Source organism: Ursus americanus, chromosome 22 (genome assembly GCF_024610735.1).
Source record: "Ursus americanus isolate L20-20 chromosome 22, mUrsAme1.1.p, whole genome shotgun sequence".
NCBI lineage: Eukaryota > Metazoa > Chordata > Mammalia > Carnivora > Ursidae > Ursus > Ursus americanus.
Window position 1 is genome coordinate 33,225,354 of NC_142148.1, and position 26,927 is coordinate 33,252,280.

The 26,927-nt window shown below is 42.2% G+C and overlaps 1 protein-coding gene across 5 annotated transcripts in view; it reads left to right on the forward strand.

Moving 5' to 3' along the window:
* Window positions 1-26,927, forward strand: part of PLCB1 (phospholipase C beta 1) — a 661,698-nt gene that overhangs the window by 490,932 nt on the left and 143,839 nt on the right. For all 5 annotated transcript variants that reach the window (XM_045808882.2, XM_045808896.2, XM_045808890.2 and 2 more), the window contains 5 exons: window positions 1,570-1,727; window positions 12,649-12,731; window positions 19,348-19,432; window positions 20,883-21,060; window positions 25,070-25,137. In XM_045808882.2, coding sequence (XP_045664838.1) covers window positions 1,570-1,727; window positions 12,649-12,731; window positions 19,348-19,432; window positions 20,883-21,060; window positions 25,070-25,137 — 572 coding nt within the window. The remainder of the gene's footprint in view (window positions 1-1,569; window positions 1,728-12,648; window positions 12,732-19,347; window positions 19,433-20,882; window positions 21,061-25,069; window positions 25,138-26,927) is intronic.

Here is a 26,927-nt window from a genome sequence, read left to right on the forward strand (position 1 = left end):
ATCACTTTACTAGAGTACTTCAGTTCTGTTTACAAAAGTTTTAAGTTTTGAGAACGTGTATCTATTTTTTTTTTCTCTCTGTTGCTTGCTTTTGGTGTCATATCTACAAAAACCATTGCCTAATCCAGGTCACAAAGATTTACCCCTCTGTTTTCTTCTAAGAATTTCATAGTTTTATGTCTTATATTTAGGAGCTTAATCCATTTCTAGTTAACTTTTTTTGTTTATGATATGAGATGGGGATCCAACTTCATTATTTTGCGTGTGGCTATCCAGTTGTCCTAGCACTATTTGTTGAAAATATGATGCTTTCTGCAATGAATTGTCTTGGCACCTTTGTTGTAAGTCAACTGAAGATAAATGTGAAGGTTTATTTCTGGACTCTCAGTTCTATTCCATTGATCTATATGTCTGTCCTTATACCAGTAACACACTGTCTTGTAGTTTTGTAGTTAAGTTTTGAAATAGGGAAATGTAGGTCCTCCAACTTTGTTCATATTTTTTAAAGTTGTTTTAGCCATTTGGGATTCTTTACATTTCCTTAGGAATTTTAGAATCAGCTTGTTAATTTATGTAAAAAACCAACTTAGGAGTTCTGTAGGAATTGAACTTGTAAATAAATTTGGGCAACAGTGTTATCTTAGCAATACTAAGTCTTCTGTTCCATGAACATGGGTTGTCTTTCCATTTATTTAGGTCTTCTTTAATTTTTTCAACACTGCTTTATAATTATTAGAGAATATGTTTTACACTCTTTTGGTTAAATTTAAATTTATTCCTACAAATTTATTCCACTTCTGAAAAGAGAATGTTTCTAAGCATTTGTGCTTTGGATAAACATGACAGAAGGCTTGATTTACAACAGAATAGCCTTAGAGACTCAGACTAAAATACTGAGTTTTGAGTTATAATCCTAGATCTTCCATTTACCAGCTTTGGAAACTTGAGCACATGAATTCCTCTCTGCCATTTTCATTATCTGAAAATAAATATTCAAAAAATAAAGGTAGTTATACAAGAGAGGTTTTTATGAAGATTAAATGTGGTAATACATGTAAAGTCAGAAGAACTATAGTTGGCGCATGGTAAGCAGTTAGGAAACATGAGTTATTGTTATTTTTACAATGCTCTTTTCCTTCTGTTTTCCTCTTCCCTAAAACTACTGCTAGGGAGCCACAATTACATTTGGGATTATGCCACTAACCTTTGATATGTTGAGGCAGAAGGTTGACACCAACTACACAAGCTCTTGAACTCTTTGTTCTCCCATTGTTGAAAAGATTTTCTAGGAAGCTACCAATGTCTTCCTTGCTTTGTAGGATTCTTTTTTTTTTTTTTTAAGATTTTATTTATTTATTCGACAGAGATAGAGACAGCCAGTGAGAGAGGGAACACAAGCAGGGGGAGTGGGAGAGGAAGCAGCAGGCTCATAGCGGAGGAGCCTGATGTGGGGCTCGATCCCATAACGACGGGATCACGCCCTCAGCCGAAGGCAGACGCTTAACCGCTGTGCCACCCAGGCGCCCGGCTTTGTAGGATTCTAAGGATCCTTTTGTTGGTGTTTTATAGCTGGCCAGTTGGCTGGAAACTCCTCTGTTGAGATGTATCGCCAAGTGCTCCTGTCTGGTTGTCGCTGTGTGGAGTTGGACTGCTGGAAGGGACGGACTGCTGAAGAGGAACCAGTCATCACCCATGGGTTCACCATGACAACTGAAATATCCTTCAAGGTAGAGTGAATGAATATTGCTAACAGAAGAAACTAGGGAGACCTGAACCCTTTTGGGTAAATCCTCCGAAGGTAGAAAATCCCAGTGGTTATAATTAAGTCTATAGGCTATATTAATCATCTTTGCAATTTTAGAGGCTAAAATTTGTAGTGTATTTGTGAGTAATTAGCATCATGTCATGGAGAGCTGTGGTGTCTCAGGAAAAGCGCCTCAGGGAGGACTTATAGGATTTGGGCTTATATTAGGTGATTTGGGTGAGGGTTCAAGAAAGTAAGGTTTTGCTATAGATTGGTTACTGTCAATAAGCAGAAATAATTCTGTGATTGGGTATCTTAATAAATCCTATCTAGGAGGTGAAATTAAAGCTGTAATTGATAAGGAGCTTCAGCCATTCTTATTAGCTAGGGATGAGGGTGTGTTTGGTCATCTCCCTTCTCTTTCCACACAAGACTCCATCCTACATCATAAAGGGTCTAACATTCATGCATATGGACGCAGAAGTCCAAATATCCAAGTTATGTTCATATCCCCTGAAAAGAGACAACCCCAGGAGCATGGAATCATTTGAGTGGGGGAATTCGGGGGTTCTAGGGACCCAGAGAACAATCTGGGAAGAGGATATACGGGCTATAGGGGAAATGTGTTTTTTGCTGACTCAGGCTTCTCATGTCTTTGGAAGTAAACCAGAAAAGAAGGGCCAGAGAACAACCTCTAGAGCACAGATCCCAAGGCGTGAGTCCCATTACCTGTGTCACCTGGGTCTCAGGACAGAACTGGCTTTGGGTCACTAACTCTCGCCCTAACCAACCAAGGAAACAGTCCAAGTATGTGGATAGTTAAGGTAGAGTGGGGGACAAGGCCATTGAAAATGGGGCGGTCAGAGTGCTGAGAGGGCAGAATGTTGGATGAATTATATGTTAATGTCACCAATATTGGTGACAAAGCTTTGGATGAAGAAGACAGTGAGGCACTTACCAAAGTCTTTGCTGAATGAGGGGAGCTCAGTAAATGGCACAAGAGAGGAAGTGGTAAAAGCTGGTTGGAGTGCCTTATGAGAACTGGAACGCAAAAATGGCATCGGGAGCAAAAAAAACCCTACTATCCAGTTTTTGGCCCCGGGGCACCTGGGATGTGAGAAAATAAACCGCTATCACTTGAGAGAGCAGCAAAAGAGAAGCAAGATCGTCAAGGAATAGCCAGATTTCAATTGAGATAAATGGATTTCCTGATCAAAGGTACCATATTTGACAGTAATAAAAATGCGTTCAGAATTGATATCATTAGCACCTTAAAATATGTTCACTATGTTGTGTCTGGGGAACCTGACTTCTCATGATTTCTTAAACTTAGGCTACAGCACGGTTATTAAAGATATATAGCACCCTTCACTAAATTTTACAACAAAGTTTAATATGAAAGTGACCTTAATTCTGATTTATATCTGTTTCTGAAAGGGAGCACTCAAGTTCTTTTGTTTTTCCTTAATGGAAAAATCAGTGGGTTTTTGTCTCACTTCCATAGTCCCCCATTCTCCCCGCTCCTGCCATTGTCCTTTGTCAGCTCTCTAAGATACCAACCCCTAATCTCCTTGGGCTCTTTAAGCAAAGGTAGGGCACAGATGACCCTGATGTGGATTGAGTGCAGTTTGGGCTCATCTGGCTGTTGATGGATGGAGATAATCGTGGGAAGGGAGATACCACATCCTGACGGAGCCATTATTGCACTAAGGGACTGAAAGCCTTATAAATTTTCCCAGTACCAGCAGGGCCCTCCCACCCCTGCTCATGGTCCCCTCAGAGTCCATATGGGGAGCAATTATAAATTCTTTAAAGATTTTATTTATTTATTTGAGAAAGAGAGAGAACAAGCAGTGGGGAAGAGCAGAGAGAGAGAGAGAAGCAGACTCCCTGCTGAGCAGGAAGCTGGACACGAAGCTTGATCTCAGGACCCAGAGATCATGACCTGAGCCGAAGACAACTGCTTAACCAACTGAGCCTCCCAGGCACCCCACAATTATATATTCTTGAAAATTTATAATCCTCAAGGTTCTTTGAGTTCTGGGATGGGGCGGGGGTGGATGGGTGGAGAGATAAACACCAAGAGTATTCTAAGGCCTATTAATTTTATGTGGGGCATTGGCTTCTTGATCTCAGACACCAAGTCAGCTTAGAGTGACTCACCCTGTGCACTTGTCTGTACAACTGGTTCTTCAGTCACATCTGTAATCCCAGCGTCACAGACTGACTGGACATCTCTTCCTGGGCTGGGGAAGCATCACTTCTCCACCACATCCACACGTTTGCAGACAGATGTAGAAACTAGAAGACTAAATCTAGCCCAGAATACTGCTTCCTCTCTCTGCCTGCCAGTGGAGGGTGGGGGTGGCCAAAGGGAGCAGGAAACTCATCTCCCCAGTGGTTGGTTTGTCCAGCCATGCTTCTTGCTAATGCACATTTGCAGGGTGGATTATTCTTGCAAAGATGTGGGTAGGTGGTGGCGGTGGCAGGCTAGGCTGGCTGTGGATAATAGAAATGCCAACCTGTTTTGTGGTCAAATAGAGAGCAGGAATTCTCTGCATCAAGCTTAGGACTGAGGTGAGGCTTAGTGCGGCACCTCACATGCAGAATTAAAGGAGCCATTTGCTCTCGGTGTCATGTACATGCAGAGCTGGTACCCGAAGGTGAGTGTCTCCTTACCCTTTGCATTTAGACCCCTCCCTTGCCTCACCACAGTCCCAGCTTGCTGGGCAGGCTTATCAGCACAGAGTCTGCTTTTCCAGAAATCAGTGTGTATGTGACTTTGGAAGAAAGGGTAAAAAAGAGAAGTGGGGGACAAGAGCCTGTGTGATCCAACCCCCCCCACACACACACCCATTACCCCTTTCCCCCTCATTCACTTGGCTACACCTCCATCGGGCTCTGCTGTTCTTTTTTTATTTTTATTTTTAAATATTTTATTTATTTATTTGAGAGAGAAAGGTTGAGTGGTGGGGAGGGGTAGAGGGAAATGGAGAAGCAGACACTTTGCTGAGCAGGCACCCTGATGTGGGGCTCGATGCCAGAACCCTGAGACCATGACCTGAGCCGAAGGCAGACACTTAACTGACTGAGCCACACAGACGCCAAAGCTCTGCTGTTCCTTGACTATGCGAGGCAGGTCCCACCTCACAGCCTTTGCACAGGTTGTGAGACTCTGCCTGGAATGTTCTTCCCCCAGGTATCTGCATGGCTCACCTCTTAACTCCTTGAAGCCTTTCTCAAATGCTGCCTTTTCAACGAGGCCTACTGGGACCACTGTATTTAGTACTGTAAGGAGCCATCACACCCACTCCCACACTCCCGATACACTCCCCAGCACCACTTTATTTTTTGCATTTACCAAGTGGCACCTTATCACTTCCTGCCACTCTGCTTAATTTACTTAATTATTATGTTTCTTGTTTATTCCCTGTCTCCTTCTATTCTTCTACTAGCATGTAAGCACCACCAAGATAGAGATCTTTGTTTTGTTCCCTGATCTGTCCCAAGCACTTCGAAAAGAATATAACAGGTGCACAACAAATGTGTGTGTGTGTGTGTGTGTGTGTGTGTTTTAATGACTCTTCCCATCCCCAAGCAAATAGACAAATTACAGCATAGCTTTTAATTTTAGTCTTTCTTGCCTCTGTCCTTCAGATAAATGAATTTTGTCTTTCTCCGTTTTCATGTGTCGCATTCCAGGTATGCTATATTGGTGGGCAGTGCAAAGACTCTCCGAGCGTGTGCCAGTTTTGGCTATCCCATGTATCTGGACCTGACCTTCATGGTGCGATTAGGCTGTATTCTATACCCACAGCACATACTGCAACAGCAAAATAAACTGATTACAAAAGTTCATCATTTTTATGTCCCACCGTTTATCTACTCTCAATCTATGTAATCTGAAAAGCTTCTGTGCGACGTATCCCCAAAAGTAAAAGTTCCTATTGGCATTTACTACCTATTTATTATATGGGCCTAAATAAAAGGTTATGTTCTGAGAAAGGGGACATGCTATAATTCAGCGTCTTTATGGAAGACTCTTTATTTTGCACTCTGGATTTATTTATTATTTATCTCATATATCTGCTGTTCTATTTCTTTGCCTCATTGCCTTAGCCTTTCTGATGGTTATGACATAGTAATTCGCCACTTGGCGAATTCTGTCTGCTCCCACTCAGTCTCCTTCCTCCCCACGCTAGACACCACCACCCCCCGCCCATTCCATCCCCAAATTGCTCCTTTTTCTCCCCTCAGGCAGCTCCTTTGTTACCAGCAATTGTATAAGATGGAAAAGTGGGTAATGTGATAAAATTGATGACGAAAATATATTAAATTTGAGCATGTGGTTAAATCGAGCATTTCTGAAAATAAAGCTCTGAGAAAAATAATAATTTAGGATGCAATTTAACAGCTTCGTAAATGGTCACATAAAATGGATATCCAAATACATCCTGCTGTTGTCTATCAGGGCTGAAGGATTTCAAGGGCAGTTTTTCCCACTGGAGGTTAGTAATTGAGCCATATGGTTTATAGATTACTGAATCCAGTGTTAGAAGTCCCTGAAAACAGTTTTGGCTTAATAAGGAGCAATTGAGCAGTAAGGTACTTTCGATCCAATGCCCAGTAATGAGAGCTCAGATGTGAGAACCAAACTTAAAGCTTATAATAGGTTTTCTCATCCTCAATGACCATGCACACCATGCAGATTAAAACGCCATTAAAACATGAAAGTTCTATAGAAGGACTTCTGAGTTTTTCAGGTGCTCCCAACTACGGTTACTAGATGAAATCTAGTAAGTGCTTTCTTTGGCTTTGAAGGTTCAAAAAGGTTTCCTATGCCAGTGGCTGAAGTTATGGTGGAGGTGAGGAGAGATGGACAGTGGGAGGGGGGAAAGGATGGGAGGAAAGAGAAAAGAGACTAGAAGTTAAGAATGCATTTCTGAGGGGCACCTGGGTAGCGCAGTCGTTAACTCTGCCTTCGGCTCAGGGCGTGATCCTGGTGTTTTGGGATCCAGCCCCACATCAGGCTTCTCCGCTGGGAGCCTGCTTCTTCCTCTTCCACTCCCCCTGCTTGTGTTCCCTATCTGGCTGGCTGTCTCTCTGTCAAATAAATAAAAATAAAAATCTTAAAAAAAAAAAAAAAAAGAATGCATTTCTGGAGCTGATGCCAGTGTCCGACACCAGCTCTCCCAAGGACTGGCTGGCTGCAGGAGCTTGGAGAAGCTCCCTTACCGGACCTAGCTTCTTTCTTATGAGCACAATGGAAAAGATAATAGTTCTTACCTTCTAGGATTGTTGTAAGCCTTCAGAGACCCTACTTAATACATAGACATTGCTTAGAACAAGGTTTGGCGCACAGTGAGTGCTCTGTACATGTTAGCTATTGGTATAATAATTGAATTTTTTAAAGCCACACTTTAGCTTTGTTTCTGTAAATGTAATGGTTGTGGTATTCCACGTGCAAAGAATTTTTATGAAGTCAGGATGGGATGGAGGGGTTTGAGTTAAGTCAGTTGTAAGGTTGCCGTGGTAGAGGCTGTAGAGGCCCTGCCCGTACAACCCCTGTTGTCCACTTCTAGGAAGAAACCCGGAGCCCAAACTAAACACAGCCCAGCCTCGGTTAGAGGCCCAGGGGGAGCTGAGAAGGGTGTCCGAAGTCAAGTGCAGAAGACCAGAATGCCAGAGGGAGGAAGAGGGGAGAAGTAGGAGACGCAGCCAGGAAGGCCCGGGGATCCCAGAGCCCAGCTGCTGTTCCGGCTGCTAGCATCCCAGCTGTGGGAAGAGAGAACCAGAAGCAGGGAGCTGGCAAGATGGAGGAAGGCACAAACTCCCTATGAGTCTGAGAGCAGACCTAGAAAAACACTCACATTTCATTTGCCAGAGAAAAAGAGAGATAGCCCTTTGGCTGGAGGCAAAACACCCACTTTCTGAGGGAGAAGTGTTAGGTTTCTCACCTGCTTGCAGGCCTGACTCTCATTGGCCCAGATGCTCCTGGGGCAGGTCTGCAGTCAGCCTTCGTTAATAAAGGCAGTTGCACTAATTCTCAAATAGCCATAGACAACAGTCATCCTCAGAAAAGTTATCAAAGACTGATTACACTTTTATTTACTTTTATGTTTGAAAGATTTTTTCCTTAAGGCAACACTCAACCTTGATTGGAAATATTGGCCACAGCGTTGTTAAAGTTAACTGGGCTATTGAGTATGGAATCAATATTCAAACTTCTTTAATACAAAATAACATTTGCCTGTGGTTACAATCGAGTTTCAAGCTTTGCTTAAGCCGCTGAACAAACTAGCCCAGGGGTTGACTGACTACCTTCCACAGGCCACATTCAGCCCACCACCTGTTTTTATGAACTAAGTTTGGTTGGCACATAGGCACATCCACATGTGTACATATTATCTGTGGCTTCTTTGGGTCTACAAAGGCAAAGTCGAATAATTGCCATAAAAACCACATGACCAGCAAAGCTAAAATACTTACTCTCCGGCGCTTTATGGAATGTGTACTGACCTCTGAAACAGTAGAAGACTAAACCGGAGTGCAGCGAGATAAATGATGTTTCTCTTCTGTTAAGAATGTTGAGTTCATTCATTTATTTGAAAATATTTAATGAGGGTCGGGGCGCCTGGGTGGCTCAGTCGGTGAAGTGTCTGTCTTTGCCTCAGGTCATGATCCCAGGATCCTGGCATGCTCCTTGCTCAGCGAGGAGTCTGCTTCTCCCTCTCCCTCTGCTGCTGTCCCTGTTTGTGTGCTCTCTGTCTGTCAAATAAAAAAATAAAATCTTTTAAAAAAAAAAGAAAAAAGAAGATATTTAGTGAATGTCTAGAATATGCCTTAGCACTTCCTAAGCCCTAGGGACAAAGTCGTGAAGAAAATTGAGTGTTTATCTCCAAGAAGCTTATGGTCTAGTGGGGAGAGATAGACCAAAATAAACACACAATATGACACATGGAGACATGCCCTTTAAGGCAACATAAGTAAGTATTGAAGGAAAAGGGGGCTAAGGTGTGCTCTTTTCAGCAGGGTGGTGGGAAAAAGACTTGCGTAACATGACATTTGAGCAGAGACCACCACCCCCAAAATTAAGGAAGTGAGTCTTGCTTTCAGGTAAGAGAATTCCTAACAGAAGTAACAAAGATGAAAAAAGAAATGAAACAGATGAACAGAAATGAACTCATGCTTGTTGTATTTGAGGAAAAGAAGAAAAGATCAATAGACTATATCTGGGTGAGCAATGGGAAAGGAAAAGGTGACGAATTTAGAGAGATAGTAGCTGCCAGATCTAATAAAGAATTTGGATTTCATTCTGCGAAATGGAAGGCCAGTGAAAGGTTTACTCCAAAGCAATGAAATAATCTGATTCGTGTTTAAGAGCAATCACTATGGCTGTGGTATATAATGTAGGGGGGGGGGCGCCTGGGTAGCGCAGTCGTTAAAGCGTCTGCCTTCGGCTCAGGGCGTGATCCCGGCATTCCGGGATCGAGTCCCACATCGGGCTCCTCTGCTGGGAGCCTGCTTCTTCCTCTCTCACTCACCTGCTGTGTTCCCTCTCTCGCTGGCTGTCTCTCTGTCACATAAATAAATAAAATCTTTAAAAAAAAAAAAATAATGTAGGGGGAAACGTAGAAGCCTCGGCTAGGTTTTGCTGCAGTAACAGGACACCCCATCCCCTCACCCCCAGAATCTCAGTGGTTTACAGCCAAAGGTTTATTTCTTATTCAGGTTAGATGTTGGCTGTTGTTCTGATTGATACCGTCTATATGCCACATGGACAGAGCAGCCCAATCTGTGATATCACTGGGTTCATGGCAGAGGGGAAAGAGAAATGGCAGAATCACATGGTGGCCCTTCAAGACCCTGTGTTCAGTATGTCATTTTCACAGACATTTCAACGGCCAAAACAAAGGACATGGCCATTTCAGTTGTCAACAGATCTCCCAGGAAAGGGTAGTGAATATGTGGGAATGATGATGAAAGCTACAAAAGCAGTTATTGCAGAGGTTTTGGGTCAGGATGATAGAGGTAGACGTGCTGAGATGTGGTTATATGCTGGGTAGATTTTGGACTGGATTGCTGACATCAAAAGATACTAGACAAAGAGAAGTCAAGAAGAGCTCTAATGTGTTTTGCATTTAGCTGATACAATAGGGCCAAATTTATGAAATCAACCAAATCCAGCTCCTTTTTATTCACACTTAACACCTACTTTCTTTATGATATCTATTTGCAGTTACTTTGAGGGCTTTGATCTTTGGTGGTTAATTAGCTACATGAGAGTTACTGCAGGGGTTAAGAACATAAACTCTAGAGTCAGGTAAATTTCCCTGGGGTTTCTTGGATTCTCCTCTTTGTGACCTTGGGCAAATTGGTTGATATCTCTGAGCCTCCATTTTATAATCTGTATTAGTGGATAATGTTTTCCTTAGAGAATGTTTATAGCATGAGTTAAAATATGTGTCTGGGAACATTATAAATGCTCATTTAATGGTAGCTCTTGTTTATATTAGTAAGAGTCTAAGAGGGAAGGTTTAAGGTGAGTGAGGAGGGAGGCACCAGCACCGTAAGGAGCCTGAGTTGATTTAAGAATATGTGCTCGGGGCGCCTGGGTGGCTCAGATGGTAAAGCGGCTGCCTTCAGCTCAGATCTTGGTCTCCAGGTGCTGGGATGGAGCCCCATAGCTGGCTCCCAGCTCAGCGGGAAGTCTGCGCTTCTCCCTCTCCCTCTGCGTGTCCCCCTGCTTGTGCTCTGTTTCCCTCTCTCTCTCTCAAATGAATAAATAAAATTTAAAAAAAAGAAGAAGAAGAATATATGCTCATCATGAGATAGATGGATCCTTCCTCAGAACAGGCTTACGGACTGAGTTTTATCACCCTCACTTTACATATCAGCAAGTCAGTGCATGGAGGCATTAAGTGATTTCTCCCAAGGTCACACAGTTTGTAAAGCTAAGAAGTTTAGGATTCAAATGCAAGCCTGTTTGAATCTGAAGCTTGTCCTAAAAAAAATCAAGAATTTAAAGTCTTGGTGTTGCTTGCTATTTATAGTGCACTTAGTTTTGATGGCATCAACTATCATAAAAGTTAAACTGATAATGTATGAAAGGCAATCTGTGAATTCACTTCTAAGAAACAGTGAGAGTGATTCTTTTGCTCCGTGCAGGCAAATCCTTCTCAGAGGATATATGCAAATGTAGTACAGAATTAGAAAGCCTTATTTATACTCTAGGGCCAGGGAAATAGCTTTCTCACATGGATATAAGGAAAGCAATGCGTCCTTTAAGGAAGGTGGAGAAGATAGTGGAAAAGGAATGAGAGTAGAAATTCCTACTTGAAAGGAGACTATGAGAAGAAGAAATGCAACTAAAAAACAAACATTGTGAGTATACTAGTTCAATAAGAAAAACATGGAAAACCTGGAGCCCAAAGCTGGTTGGATATGCATTGAAATGTGGTCCTTCATACATTACTCTAGGCGATCAAAGATGAAAAATAAATTGGAGAAATGCGGGAGACTATAAAAGTATTCATATTCTTTAATTCAATAATTTCCCTTCTGAGAATTCATTCCCAGAAAGTAATTCAAAATACGAGGAAAAAATGGAGATGTTCTTTGTAGAACTATCTGAATGATAGCTCTTTAAATGTGCCTGTCCAACAGTTGGGTAATGATTAAATCAATTATAATACTACTGCTCCCTAGAATTTTATACAGCTATTAAAGCTTATGACACATACATTCTTTAAAAATATAGATTGAGGAATGAAGTACTAATACACGTTACAACACGGATGAACCTCAAAAGCATGCTAAGTGAAAAGTGCCAGAGCATAAAAGGCCACCTATTGTATGATTCCATTTATATGAAATGTTTGGGAAAGGCAAAATCTATGGAGACAGAAAGTAGATTAGTGGTTGCCTTGGGCAGGGTGCGTGGGAGCAGGATGGGGAAAAGAGGAAGTGACTGCTAATGGGTACGTGGTTTCTTTCCAGGGTGATAAAATGTCCTAATCAGATTGGGATGATGGTTGCACAACTCTGTGAATATACTAAGCACCATCCAGTTGTGTGCTTTAAATGGTTGCATTGTATCTCAATAAGGTTGCATCTCAATAACAATGTTCAACAAAATACAAGTAGAATATTTACTATAACAAAACCAAGTTATACAAACAAATGAAAAACAAACTAGAAGTAAATACAACCAAATACCAACAGTGGTTTTGTTCAAAGGGTGAATGTATGGGTGAAAATTGTTGCCTTCTCTCATCCAAATTTTTTAATAATGTGATTAGATTTCTTCTTTCATTAAAATATGTATATATAATTAGCAAATAGAAGAACGATTGTCTTTTATAATTGTGTCTCCCCTTCACCAAACCAGTCTTCTTTTTTTCTGCTTCGTTAAGTCAAGAATTAGAAAATCTAGAGGCACCTGGGTGACGCAGTCAATTAAACGATCGACTCTTGATTTTGGCTCAGGTCACCATCTCAGGGTCCTGGCACTTAGCCTCGCATAGGGCTTCATGCTCAGCGGGGAGTCCACTTCTCTCTCTCTCTCTCTCTCCCCCTTTCCCTCTTCCCCTCCACCCCTGCTCATGCTCTCTCTGTCTCTCTAAAATAGATAAATCTTAAAAAAAAAAAAGGAAGGAAGGAAGGAAAGAAAGAAAGAAAGAAAGAAAGAAAGAAAGAAAGAAAGAAAGAAAGAAAGAAAGAAAAAAGAATCAGAAAATGTATAGTCCAGCAGCTTGCACAAGCCCTTCTAGCCACTTCAGGTCTTTCCATACAATTCTATGAATGAAAAAGGCAACCACGTTAATGTGTGTAACCCCAAAGGGAAAACGTATATACACATTACAATTCTGGCATACTGAATATGCGCATGTTCTCATTTTTAGGAAGTGATAGAAGCAATCGCTGAGTGTGCATTTAAGACATCACCTTTTCCAATTCTGCTTTCATTTGAGAACCACGTAGATTCGTAAGTACTCCACACGCTCACTGGGGAGTCTTTTTCCCTAATAGGGCATGTTTAATAATTGTGCATCAGATTTAAGATTATTTGACATTATTAATGGTGTTCCTTAATTATGCTGTGTCTTAAGTGTCATGTTTTCATCTGCATATGTTGGGATTTATTTGCTTAAACCTTATTAATATTACAATAATCCACTGGACTTGTGGAATATATTTTCAGTCCACAGGATTTTAAACTAAGGACTCCTTTTTTGCAGTGCTGCGGGATAATACATGTCTCTCTTTCGGTGGGCCACTTATACAATCCTCCCTCATTATTAGCTCCTTCTACTGCATGCAAATTTATAGTCCGTTGTGTCGCATGAAAATGGCCAGTTCTGAACATGCTGGAGCTGGTGGAGGGAAAGCTGTAAGTTCTGTTCTACTGCCTGAACTTACACAGAACTCAGACCACCAGGTGGTCCCTTCCCTCCTTCCTCTTCCCACTAGTTGCATTGTTTGTTAGTATTTGTAAATGGGATCCTGTTTCAAAAATAGCCTGCACTTATCGCTAAGCCACGCAAAGATTCTCTGACAACTCATATTCATTTTATCACAAAATGCCAGAGTAAGATACATTTGTATCTAAAATATGGGCATTAGTTTTCCCTATAGTTGTTACTCAATTTAAAGTGCTTCACAATGAAAGAGTCTTTTCTATGTTTGAATCAAAATTCAAGAAACTAAAATTCTAGTCCAGGGAATGAATGGCTGAAGACTGTGTAGTGGTGACTACCATTGCTCAAAAAAGTATTTGTGATGCCCTCTCTTTCATTTCAACGACCTCAGCCAAATTTCTCAACTAAAAGCCAACAGCACTGTCCTAATGTGGCTCAAGGGTTCTTTTTTTACCCTTCTTCTTATTGGAAGTCTTTCCCAGACCCCTGATTGATTCCCTTTGCCCAACTAATTTGCAACCCTCCCTTCAATTTACTAATTCTTTAAGAATTCACTAAAATCTTAAAGAAACAGTTGGGTCATGAGCAAATTTCAGCCTGAGGAATTTCCAAGTACTTAAATGTGATCATTTGTTACTGTGATCATGGAGAGAGGCCTTATTTTGAAGTAACCAATTTTATAATTATCTGTATTTCTAGTTTGCCCTCAGGAAATCCATATTACATTTACCAGCTCTTGGTTCTGTTGCACTGGGAGACCGTCAGCCAATGAATGATTTAATCATTTGGCGGATAGTTTTTCTAACACTTCTGAGGGGCAGTTGCAGAGAAAAGAATTGATTCTGTTTCATTGCTATTCCTCTTTGAACTAAAGGGAGCGCCTCTTGAGTTGCTGTATTTAATACCTCATGTGCTGTGACGACCCTGACTCGCGCATGAGTGTTTTCTCATCTCTGCCCAGCCATCTGTAACTGGGCTCTCCCAGTCCTTTAGCACCTTTCTTTCAGGCACGGAAGTTCCCCGACTTGTTGATGTATTATGTCCTTTTCAAGAAATATCTTCGAATCCAGCACATTTATGGTCTTCAAGAAATGTTTCTGTATAAATTAGACAAGATGAAAAGCTCTAGTTCTACTCTTGATTCTCACACCTGCCTCACTGAACTTTCCTACAAGGGAACCAGAGAGGTATCAACAGCCACCTACCACCACAAACATAGTAACAGTTAATATTTATTGAATTTCTATTATGTGCCAAGCAGCCTTACAGGTGTAAGGTCATGTAACCCTCACCACAAACCCAGGGGCTCCTAAGAATAAATATTATGACAACAATCCCTATTTTGCAGATGTTGAAACTGAGCCCCAAAGAGAGTGAGTAACTTACCCAAAGCCAGGCAGCTAAACGGTGGTAGAGCTGGGATTCAAAATCTGGCTGGTCTGGCTTCAGAAATCACATGTTTCACCAACGCTATCCCCACACCTAAGCAGTTGCATCTGGTCTTCAAAATACCGAATTAGGACAACCAGAGCATCCACAAAGCAACTGTCTATAAGTGTTCACTTTTTTGTGGCTTGTGACCCTTAACCACAGGACATTTTTTGCGGTTTTCAACACCAAACACACAGAGGGCCAAAACAAGGTGTGAAAAACAAACCTTGCACTGTACACAAAAGCAAAAAGACAGTACCATGATACTGTCCTTTCGGGTTTAAAAAGGAGATATTTAGCAATTAAAAGTTTATTAATAATTCATATGTCACAAAAGAAAACAGGAAAACAACCTTCCTAGGATGCCATGATATTTATCCCAAACCATTGAGATAAGCTGATGGCAGTGAAATAGTAAGATACCGAGGTCTATCGCGGGCCGGAAAGCTGTTTGCTTCATGTTTCCATGATCCTCGAGCTTCACACGTCAAAAATCTCTCAGCTTCAATCTTCTCCTGGGGGGATTATCACGCACCCAAAGAAAATAAGTAAGCCTTTTCCCTTTGCAGGTAAAACCCCGTGCTTGACAGGTGGGCCACCTCACCTCATTGCTGAACCCGGTGGCAGACATCATTCTTCACATGCAGCCCTCTTTCCCACTAGAAATAAACCTCAGAATCCTTCGCAACAGAGTGACCAGGAGACACCCTCCCCACCCCCCAAACACCCGCCACCTATTTGCCATCTCTAGTGGACCATTTCATTCTCCGGTGTGCTGTGTCTACAAAATGCCAGATTAGGAACTGTGGTTTGGGCCCCTTTGAGCCACATCTCCAAAGCAAACTCACGCAGGAAGAAAGGAAGACACCCACTGGATTTTCTGGTTTTCCCTCCGAGTACTTGAAATTCCCTGTCTACGAACGAAGGGAGATCTGCCATTAGCCCATTAGCAGATGGCAACTCATCCTTCTCCCCCCTGCTCCATCAGATTCCCATAAAATGCAGATTCCTGAGCCACACTCCCACACCCGATTTTGAATTTGTAGAAATGAGACTTTGAAATCTTAAAAAAAAAAAAAAAGGCAGACCCTAGCTAACTCTGAGGCTCCACCTAATTTGTGAGCTGGCATTTAGTTTCATTGAAAGAATTCTATACTGAAGTCAAGCAAAGTGATGCCTACCTCTGGTTCAGCCACAGATAATGGGAAATTCGGGACAAGGTCTTAAATATCCAGGGGTTCTAGCTTCTTCCTCTATAAAGAAGGAGGTGGGTTCAATGTGGGGGATTTACACCATGACTTTTCACGGGGCACAGTCCTTGGTCGGAAAACTGGCCACTGGGCCAGGTGCCTCCACTTGAGGGGTATGTGACTATGTCCAGATGTGCCTGCTGTGGCCTGAAGCTCAAAATGTATTTGTGGGTATTGGGTATTTCCTGTCATTTCGTCTGTCCCATAGCTGATGGGGTGCTCTGAGCACCTCAGGATTTTTTTTTTTTTTTTTTTTTTTTGCTCTCCACCTGTAATGTGAATGTCTTTTATTTCTGCAGTTTTGACCCACAAAGTTGTTTTGTTTTCCTCTGACTTTTTCTATTCACTACGCTCTGATTCGGCTCCCTGTCCGGTGGATGTGTGGGGGTGGGGGGGTGGGGAGGGGTAGAACATGAATAGTCTGATTACCAAGTAGCCCATTTTGCTTTTTCTTGGAATACTCCCTCTTGTTCTCTTCACCTCAGTTGATTTTGAGGCAAATTTGAAAAGGTCAGATTTCGATCTCTCCTCTTCAGATTGCTTGAATCCGCGATCCAGCCGCATCTGCCTCATCGAGGAGCTTGGTAGAAATGCAGAGTCGGGGCAGCTGGCTGGCTCAGTCAATAGAGCGTGAGACTCTTGACCTCAGGGTCGTGAGTTTGAGCCCCACGTTTTGGGTAGAGTTTACTTAAAGAAAAGAAAAAAAAAAAGAAAAGAAAAGGGGGAAAGAAAGAAAGGAAGAAAGGAAGAAAAGAAAGAAAGAAAGAAAGAAAGAAAGAAAGAAAGAAAGAAAGAAAGAGAAAGAAAGAAAGAAAGAAAGAAAGAAAGAAAGAAAGAAAGAAAGAAAGAAAGAAAGAAAGACAAAACGAAAGAGAAAGGAAGGAAGAAATGCAGAATCTTGGGCCCCACGCTGAACCTGCCTAGGAAGTGTCATTTTCTTAAGACCCTGGGTAATTTGGATGGAACCTCAGAGCATTGCTTTAAACACTGTGGTCCACTAAATACCCGCATCAGAGCTGCCTGCAGGCTGGTCACAAATGCAGGCTCCAGGACTCCTCTCCCAATTCAGTGAATCACGGCCTGGCCCTCGGCCCCAACACCTACAGCATTAAGAGCTCTGGTGATTCTTTAGTGGAATCAGGCAAGATTGTGCTCCAGCAAAATCCTTCCTAGGCCTTGGTTTGGGGGACAGCCTGACAAAGGACAGAGGACTCTGCCTGCTTAGGGACACCTGGAGCATCGCGTCGAAATCCCACCCCTGGTGTGACTATGGCTCCCCTAAACATCCTGAAAGCAGGACATTAGGGTAAAACTCTCCCTTTTTACTCCAGGTCTCTGGCCAAAGGAACTTGGGGCTCCCAGGTTCCAACACTCAAGAAAAATGTCATCTCCTTCAGCACCTGCTGACTTATTTCAATCTATAGCAAGGGCTCTCAAACTTGAGCACGCATCAGAATCATCTAGAGGGTTTGTGAAGACCCCTACACCCTGCTTCTCCAGAAATTCTGGCTCAGAATCTGCATTGGAGGCCTTGAATCTGCATTTCTGGCCAGCTCTAGGCGCTGTTGCTGCTCGGACCACACTTGGAGTAGCAAAGCTCTGTGACACTCAGTAGTGTCATTCTGTGAAAGTGAAATGGAGGGTTTGGACAGTTTCTCCCGTGCAGCCTGGAACGTGCCGGCAGGGCACAGGTGGACTTGTCTTGGCTACAGCTGCAAAGCCAGTTGGCCTGATTGAGCCCCTGGGCTCGTTGTCCTTTGAGCAACGGTGTCTGAACAGAGGATGTCCAGGGTGGCTCTGCCAAATCAGTTACTCTTCTGCTTGCTCCCCAACTTCTGTTGAGTTGTCCTTAAACAACCACTCCCATGCTTTTCAGGATCAGTTCTCTGGCTGGCAAGTTGTCCCCTCTCCCTGATCCCGGTGAGGAATATTCTGACGGCTGAATAAGCCAGGCAGTAAAATCTCCTATAGATCAAGAAAGGGCAATGAGAAGGTGGGAGGTCATTCTGCAGGGCTTTGCAAGTTCTTGAATCTCCTCTTTGCCTCTCCCTTGCAATTCCAACAAAACCGGGACCTTGGGCTTCCAGTTGAACCCCAGAGAACTCACTTGATCCCCAAAAATATATGCCTTTTAAAAAGGATATAAAGAGTGATTTTCCCTGTGGACCATTGCAATATGATTTAAATCCCCAGAGGACCCCCTTCCCAGGAAAAAAAAAAACAAAACAAAACACAACAGTCCATGATCCAGGCTTAATAGTTATAGAAGAAAGAAAGAAAATAAGGATCACATTTTATAATCGATTTGAATTGCAGTGAAGAAGGCTTTTTTTTTTTTTATCACTTACTTATTTTTACTATAATCCCAGTTCTGCTAAAATGTATTCACATTACAGCAGGCAGAGATGACTATTGGAAATCAGGTTTGACAGCCTGTAGATCAAAGTCACAGTCCATAAAACCCAGTGGAATTGGATACCTTTATAATGATATTTAACATTCTACAGAATAAGAAAAAAATGTTATTGCTTTTTAAAAGGTCAAAGGAAGCAGGAGTATTGAAAGATGCGGATGCTCCCTCGCCTCGACTGTGTTTCTCTGTTAGCAAGTGCATAAGTCGTCCAGCCGAGCTGGCGGATGCTGCCTCCTAACCCTGGATCATCTTACACCTGCCCCACTCTTTGAACGGGTCAAAGGCATTTGCATCCATTACTCCACTTCATCTTCTCGGACCTTCTGTCCTTTTCCAAGAACAGTTATTATCCTCATTTTATAGATCCAGAGTCGTTGAGAGCCTGGAGCTCAGCTCAGCAAAGCCCACAGCTCCAGGCTTTGTCTGTCAGACCAGATTCTTCCTGGCCCACAGTCAGACTGACACCACCTCTGCTGCCCTATTATGCACGTAAGAGGGGCAGACACCTTTCCCCAACATGCCTGCTTCTTTCATGTTTCCTCCAGGATCCCCTCCCAAGTGGACACACTTCTGCCTGACTGCCCTTCTGTGTTTTGAGATTCTCTCTCTCTCTCCCCCTCCCTTCCTTCCTTTCCTCTTCTCTTCTCTCTCACCTCCTTAAAAACACTCCTTTGCATTCTAGCTCTCTGTGGGTTAGGCAAATCTCAACCAAGAATTCACACGGAGTCATGGATGAGTTCTGCCCCCAGGGTCTTGCATTTGACTTAGAATCAGGAAATTGAACAAAAGGAATTGAGTCCACAATTCTGAGACATTCAAGAATCCAAGGACTGGCAAGTGATCTGCTTTCCTCTCCATCTGTGTCTATGGAGGCCAGCCTTAGAAATAGCCTTCACGGTCTACCTGCATGTGGTATTCAAATTCACGGAAGTCAGGATAACAAACAAGGGGTTTAGAATGATAAGTACTAATCCTGAAGGGTAAGATGAGGGAATCACCTCTTTCTATAATTAATAACATAAAGTAATCCTGTCCAAACTCTTTAAATAAGCGTCCTTGTTTGCTTTCTTTCTCTCTCATTTCCCTTAGTCCAAAGCAGCAAGCCAAGATGGCGGAGTATTGCCGACTGATCTTTGGAGATGCTCTTCTCATGGAACCACTGGAAAAATACCCAGTAAGCAGTTTCAAGGTTTACCTCTGAAGGAATGTCCATATTCATGACTGGAGTTAGTGGGGGGACTTCCTTACATCCTTTCCGTGTTTGTGTTGCTCAGTAAGATTGATTCAGTTGATAGTGAAGTCTGACCAAGGAGGAAACCAGCAGTGTGCCTTGCTGAGAGTGGAAGACAGGCCACTCTCCTCTTCCTGTACTGTCCATCTTCTCCCTCCCCCTCTGACAGACGTGACTGGCAGGACTACAGAATTTCCACAACCACAGCCAGCCGCGGAGACATTCCAGGCAGACAGGGCTCTGATCACCAAACAATAACCTCATCACACCCTTTGAGAGAAATGGCTCAGCAAAATGGGACATGGCAAGTGCCACAACGAAACCCCCATCTGGCCTTGCGTCCACTCCTCACATCCTTGCGTGTGCCTGTTCGTGGAATTCAGGCTTTCTGTTGCCGTGATAGCATCCCTGCTGTGGGAAGGAAAGTAGTAGGAATATCTCAAAGTAGCCTCTCCCCTCTTGAACCCTTTTTCCTAGTCTCCACACATTCTTACGTGGTTTCATACCAATCCCTAGACTCCTTGCAAGCAAAGAATAAAGGACCAGCATAGGAGAGTTCACTGAACTTTCTAAAAATAACCCATCTTGGGATTTGCACAAATGCTCTCTGATACAATATCTAACAACCCTCTCATGGGAAATTGATTTTCTCATTAGCCGTGCAAGCTTGAAACACAAGAAATAAGGCTTGCAGATGAGGGTAGCTTGAATCTCAGGGCTGCAAGGAAATGTGAGCCACCAGCCCGGTTCTGCTGATGCCAAGGACATGTGCGGCTTCCAAGTTCCGGATGGTGGGAGTCGCAGGGCAGGGGTTACTCCTTTTAAACTGCATCAGAAAGGTTGATTCTATATGCTTGCCTGGAAGCTCCTTCCTGATACATGCCCCGCTAACTGGCTTCCCTCCTTTGAAAATCCAAGGCAGGGCCTTCCTATCCGTCCTAAACCAAAACAGTTGGATTTATGGTCCACAGCAAACTCATGAACCTTTGGGTTAGCAAATCTCCCAGTACATCTCAGTGGTCTTATTCATGGGGATTTCGTTGTGGAAAAAATAAGAGTTCGGTAATTGAAATATGCCTTTCATGTAAAAAAATAAGGAACCACGAAGCAGCAAGACACACTTAGAACAGTTCATTGAGCTGTACTGAAAGTAGTAATGAATAATCCAGAAGCTCTTGGTGTCCAACACTGTCCTGGGGGTTTGGGGAGGGAGGCTGAAAAAAAGGGCAAGATATTTTTTTTAAGATTTTATTTTTAAGTCATCTCTATACCCAACGCGGGTCTCAAACTCACAACCCCAAGATCAAGAGTGGCACACTCTTCTGACTGAGCCAGCTAGGGCTCCCCTCACGGGGCAACATTTTTACAAAAAGGTGCTTTTCTTTGCCATTAGCTGGAATCTGGAGTTCCTCTTCCAAGTCCTATGGATTTAATGTACAAAATTTTGGTGAAAAATAAGAAGAAATCGCACAAGTCATCAGAAGGAAGTGGCAAAAAGAAGCTCTCGGAACAAGCCTCCAACACGTACAGTGACTCCTCCAGCGTGTTTGAACCCTCGTCTCCAGGAGCCGGTGAGGGGTTGGCGGGCTCTCGTTCCGTTATGCGTGGTTTCAGAAGCGCTGCTCCGACGTAACTTAGAAGGACTTTTAACTTTCCTATTTGAACACACTTTAAAACTGTATTGGTTTTCTATTTCTGCGATTGCTTGGGTGGCTTCGTTTAAATATGCACACGTATCATCTCCAGTTCTGTGGGAGGAAGGCCCATGTGGGTCTCACAGGGCGGCTTTCCTTTCTGGAGGCTCTAGGGAATCCTATTCCTTGCTTGTTCTGGCTTCCAGAGGCCTCCCACATTTGTTGGTCTATGGCCCCTTCCTCCAGGGTCAACCCAGCAATGTCTCATTTCTCTTCTGTCCTCATACCACCCTCTGACCACAGCCAAGAAAGGTCCTTTGCTTTTAGGAACTCACGACATTACACTGGACCCATTTGGGTAATCCAGGATAATCCCCCATCTCAAGTTCCTTAGTCTATCTGCAAAGTCCCTCTTACCATATATTCACAGGACACAGGACATATTCCCAGGACATGGTCATTTGGGGGAGCCATGACTCCGTCTAGCACATTGGCCAAATCATCTTCGAAGTGACCACATGATTTTAAGCTTCTCAAGGGCAATGATCCCTTAACATTCACTCAGGTCTGGGTACCAAATGTTCACTGGCTATATTCTCATTGATGATATGCTGAAGAGTTCTGGGCAATTCCACTTCTCCATATATTATAGATCTCTTGAAATAGATTTTTGTGGTTGATGAGAAAAGAATTCCAAGTGGTCACCCCATTCCCTTTGAATTACTTGTCATTTAGTCTGATTTCTCTTCTAGCTTGAATCAGAATCTTGGCAATCTGAAAAGAGCATTAGGAAGCTCTCCTGATTGGAGGGTGAGTAAGGGGAGGAAGCTTGAAGCTTGAATCCCGGAAGTTCTTCAACGAAAAGTTTAACTAACATTGGAACACTCACTTTGGAAAACTGGCAGTATTTACAAAAACTGAACATATGCATACCCTCTGCCCCAGGGAGTTCACTCCTAGGCATATACCCAACAGAAGTGTGTATAGACAGCCAAGAGAGATGCACCGAATTGCTTTACACAACGCTGCTCACAGCAGCCCACAACAGGAAACCAACCAAAAGTCATCAACGGATAAATAAGTGGTAGTATATTCACACCTTGAAATAATATGCAGCAATAACAGTCTACCTTTGCACACAAGAATAAGGCTACATCTCAGAAACATAATGTTGAGTAAAAGAAATCAAATGCAACAAAGTATCCACTGTATTGATTCCATTCATATAAAGTACAAAAACAAGCAGAGTGATCCTATGCAGTTAGAAGTCAGGAAATGGTGACCCTTGAAGAATTGGCTGGAAGGGGATCCAAGGAGGCCTCTGGACACTGGTTTTATTTTGTTTATTGATCTTGGTAACGGTTACCAAGGTCTGTGTAGTCTGTGAAAATTCATCACTCTATACATGGACAAGTATACATACTTCTTCTATACCTACCATACGTCAATTTTAAAATTTCAGAGTAATTTTTAAAATTAAAATAGAAACTCTAGAGCAATGGGGGGGGGGGGTTGACCAAAACACTGATTTATCTTTTTTTCTGTTTTTCCATCTCAATGGCCAATCTCTTTTATGGTTTAGATAAAAACCCTTATCAACAGATATTATACAATTCTTTGAAAGGCTTTTATGGGGGGATAGTTTTTGAATGTGTATTTCAAACGTTGTTACACAATTCTGATTCTCTTCTCAAAAACAATTTTGTTCTCAGTATGAATGTTCTTTTTGAAGGTTTGGAGCAAATATTGTTAAGAGGCCACCTATTCCCTACCATAATCCTTGAGCCTCTTGGCTCTAGGGAGGAAAGCCGGTCTTCCTCTGCATGGAGAAATTTGTTGTTTTCCTGTGTGCCCTTCCCACTATCAGTTCTGTCCCTCTTATTAACTGGATGCGTAACACAAATAAGGATTTTTACAGGCAGTGAACATTATTACTTAATACAGAGAAAGAGCAGCAATCTGTTAGTAATTCGGTAGATTTCCTAAGCTCGTCCGTCCCACAGTCTGTTGTGCAATCTTTCTTTCAATGGAAAATTTTGGACATTTGAATATGTAGGTAGGCTCTTGAATAATAAGCGCTGCTAATTTACCATTTGGTTTGTAGATGATCTTGGGTAATGGGAACTCAAGTAACTTGAAAAACTTGCAATGGTTCTTATTTCAAAACCAATTGACTTATCATGGCCCCTGTCGGCCAGGTGCCTCTTCCAGGATTCAGCCCTTTGCCAGTACACAGGTCTTAAAGAACTAGGATAAAGTAGATTTTTTTATGGTGCAAGGTTTTAGGGTCTTAAGATGCCTCCAAGGTCCCTCCAAAGACTTATAAGGGAGAAACCAGGACTCAGCTCATAAAGTAAGGGAAGAAAACTTCTTTCTCTCCCCCATAAACCAACGAATGACCTGATAGAGTATTTGAAATGATTGGTGTATTGTTAGGTCCCGTGAAGCATTGTGTAAATGGTTTTGCCAAACAGACTTTTAAATTACTCCATAAAAAGAATCCCCTCTCTAATTAAAAAGCAAAAACTGGTTAAAAGAACTTGGGGCAACACATTTGATTATTAAAAAAACTTGAGTGCCAACTTCCTAAGAGAACATGTCTGTATATAAATATGTTTTCTATCCAAAATATAATGGATTCATCTTATTAACTAACACAATATCAGCATCATACGGTGGCTGTATGTGCTTTCTTTTAATAAACAAGCCGTAAATAATGATTTGTTGGTCCCAGAAATCTTTTCCCTCTAAAGACATTTCATGAATACTTTGCTCACTGCTGTCATTCAGTAATTGATTGAACTTCGTCAGCCAAATGAAAACATTTATAAGCTTCTTCGAAGACATGCTGTGGACGCTGTGTCATTTATATAGATTAAAGGGGGGCTAACTTTCAGAAGGTTTGACGGGGAGGGCCTTGCAAGTGCGAAGTGCCTCAATGTTGAGCCAATACTGCCATCTACTGGGCTCTTTCTGTTATTGCTCCGTGTGAATGCTGAAAGAGTAGTCAAATCAAATAATGCCTTCTGTAGTATTTTACTTGAAAATCTTTTTACATAACTGGTGTCATTGGGTCTGACTGAGGCCCAGAGCTGTGGCAGAACTTAACACCTCATGCTCGTATGAATATTTAAACTAGCAGAATCATCCACCAAATCTTCCGAGAGGAGAAAGAATCCATCGCAATGACTGTGTTGGCTCAAGACGAGGATGAACTACGTTTGATTGAAGTAGATTTCTGTGCATCATGGTGTTAAGGGTTCATGCATTTTCTCCTGCTTTTTAAAACAGGACGACACCGTTTTTTAAGATACATGCATTGTTTAGAGGACAATGCACCCATCAAATAAGCCTGCGGGCAAATCACAGGCTACAATACTTAGCTTACAATCTTTGTGTGGTTAGGTTTGCTGCCACAGCCCTGCGTTTCTGACCTCGCTCATGTCCTTGGCCTTCACTGTGAGGTCCCCTAGGGCCCTGGAGAAGTGACTTGCCTCAGAAGTCACTGAGCACTGGCCAAGCAGTGTGTGCAAGAGTCAGGGCTCAGAAAAAGAGGGAAGAGTGGGAAAAGGATCGTTTATCCCTTTTAGGGTCATAGAGACTCTGAAAGACAATGTACACATCGATATAGGATGTGTGTACCATAGAAAGCTAACTGTACATGATGCCATATGTTTTTTTTAAACATGCAGATAAAAATGTTAAGCATTTTCAATAGAATGTGGACATTTCAAATGGTATTTGCAAATGAAACTCGGAGAAAAAGATCCATGTTTAAAATCTCAGTGCAATTCTCTATATGATTAATAAGATATAAATATCCAAAGGAATAATTTTAAAAGCATGAAGTGGCAATATCCAAGGAAATGTTTGGCAAAGCACCTGTTAGCATGTGCTTCAAACCTTCAAACCTGTTACCTCATGATGTGTTATTAAAATTTGACAGGGGAAGCTGATACCGAGAGTGATGATGATGATGATGATGATGACTGTAAAAAATCTTCAATGGATGAGGTAGGTATCTAGGGACTGACTTCTGGTCGCAGAGGCACTTCCCCTAGTTTCCCCATCCGGAAGGTGCCATCTGGATACAGTTCCTGATCACCTTCTGCCATCTAGTGGTCAAAAAGAGTTATAGCTCACTTTAAAACTTTTTGGCTACCGGGTTGGAAAATGAAAATACGTGCTGGGGTCACTAAAGGAGTGAGCTTGGCATTGAGCAAAGCTCTCTATAATCAGCAATGCTGCTGATAGTGCCTTCCATCATGTGGGGTGTCTGGAGGCTGAATTCAAATTTCGTGACATCCAACCGCCTGCTTCAATTTTTGAGGCAATGAAATGCATTGCCAAATGACCCCAAATCCGACATGGGAAGACGTGGGATTGGGGGAAAATGTTCAGAAATGTCACATTCATTCCATTGTTTTAATTTTGGAACCACTACTGAGATCCTTACTGATGTAAGCTCGAACATCCCAAAGAACCCCATCAGCTCAGAGATACTAATTGCACAGTATCTAGAAGTGAATCTGGGACAGGTCAATTGGAATTTTAGAACTTTGTTGTAGCAAGAGTCTTGTTCAAAAAGTTTACACTGAATCTGCTTTCAAATATATCGGGAAGCATCTGTCTCAGGAATAAATAATGACTAACAAGCTATTCTTACATGATGTTCTTCCTCTGGTACTTATTTCCTTTCATGTAGTCTAAAGTTTTGATTAACTGTGTTCCTCCACTAAATTTCAAGTTAATGTCCAGGAGGAAAACTATATTAATAGTTTAAATATACATAAATAGTTTAAAGTAGTTTCGCCTGATAATTATTTCAGTTGTGCATAACTTTTATCACTGATTCTTGATCATTTAAAATTGTCTTACTAATTGGATGGTCCATTTGCAAATGACTATTTCCCAATTAACATTTAACCTAACTATTGCTACAGGAGTTTTAAAAAGAAATACTGTCTCCATGCATTCTGTCTTCTGAAAATGGGAGAAAATATTAGATCAGTCTACAGAGGTCTGTCCATGCCGATACTGCAGTATGGTTTTTCTCTTTCATTAAAAACTTTATCAAAGTGATATGTAATAGCTAATAATAGCTAAAGTAACATGAGGTTTTACTATGTGCCAGGTCCTGTTCTGAGATCTTTCACATCAATTAACTCATTTCATAATTCCCAAATCTCTAGATGCTATTGGGACTGGTTTTATTCTAATTTAACGGGTGTGAAAACTGAGGCACAGAACAGTTAAGTAATTTGCCCAAGATTGCACAGCTTCTAAGTGGTGGGTTTGGGATTTGAAATTAGGCCATCTGGCCCCAGAACTTGAGCTACTGACCCCTACCCTGAATTGTACTGCTTGCCTACTAGGCACACAGGAGCCAAGAAGGCAGGGAAGAAGGAATGTTCCTAAAGAAAAGAAGAAGCTGTCCACCCACCCAACCTACTTCCACAAGGCAATCTTTTTAAAAAAAAATTTTTTTTTCCTTGTTCACTGGCAGTCACCTACATACTAATTTTCATATTGTACAGTGACTTCTTGATTTCTTGATGTATTAACCTTAGACATCAGCTAAGGAATTTATGCTGTGGCAGGTGAACTAGGGCTCAGTGCTTCTCAGATTGTAATGGGCCGCGTTTGAATCACCTTAGGAAAATGCAGATTCGGATTCTGGAGGCCAGTGGTGGGGGCAGGGGCCAAGATGTTTCATCTCTAACAAGCTGTCTCGGGATGCTGATGCTGCCGGTCCCACAGCACCCTGGGACTGCCCCTGTACCTCCCTCCTACCACCCCACAGC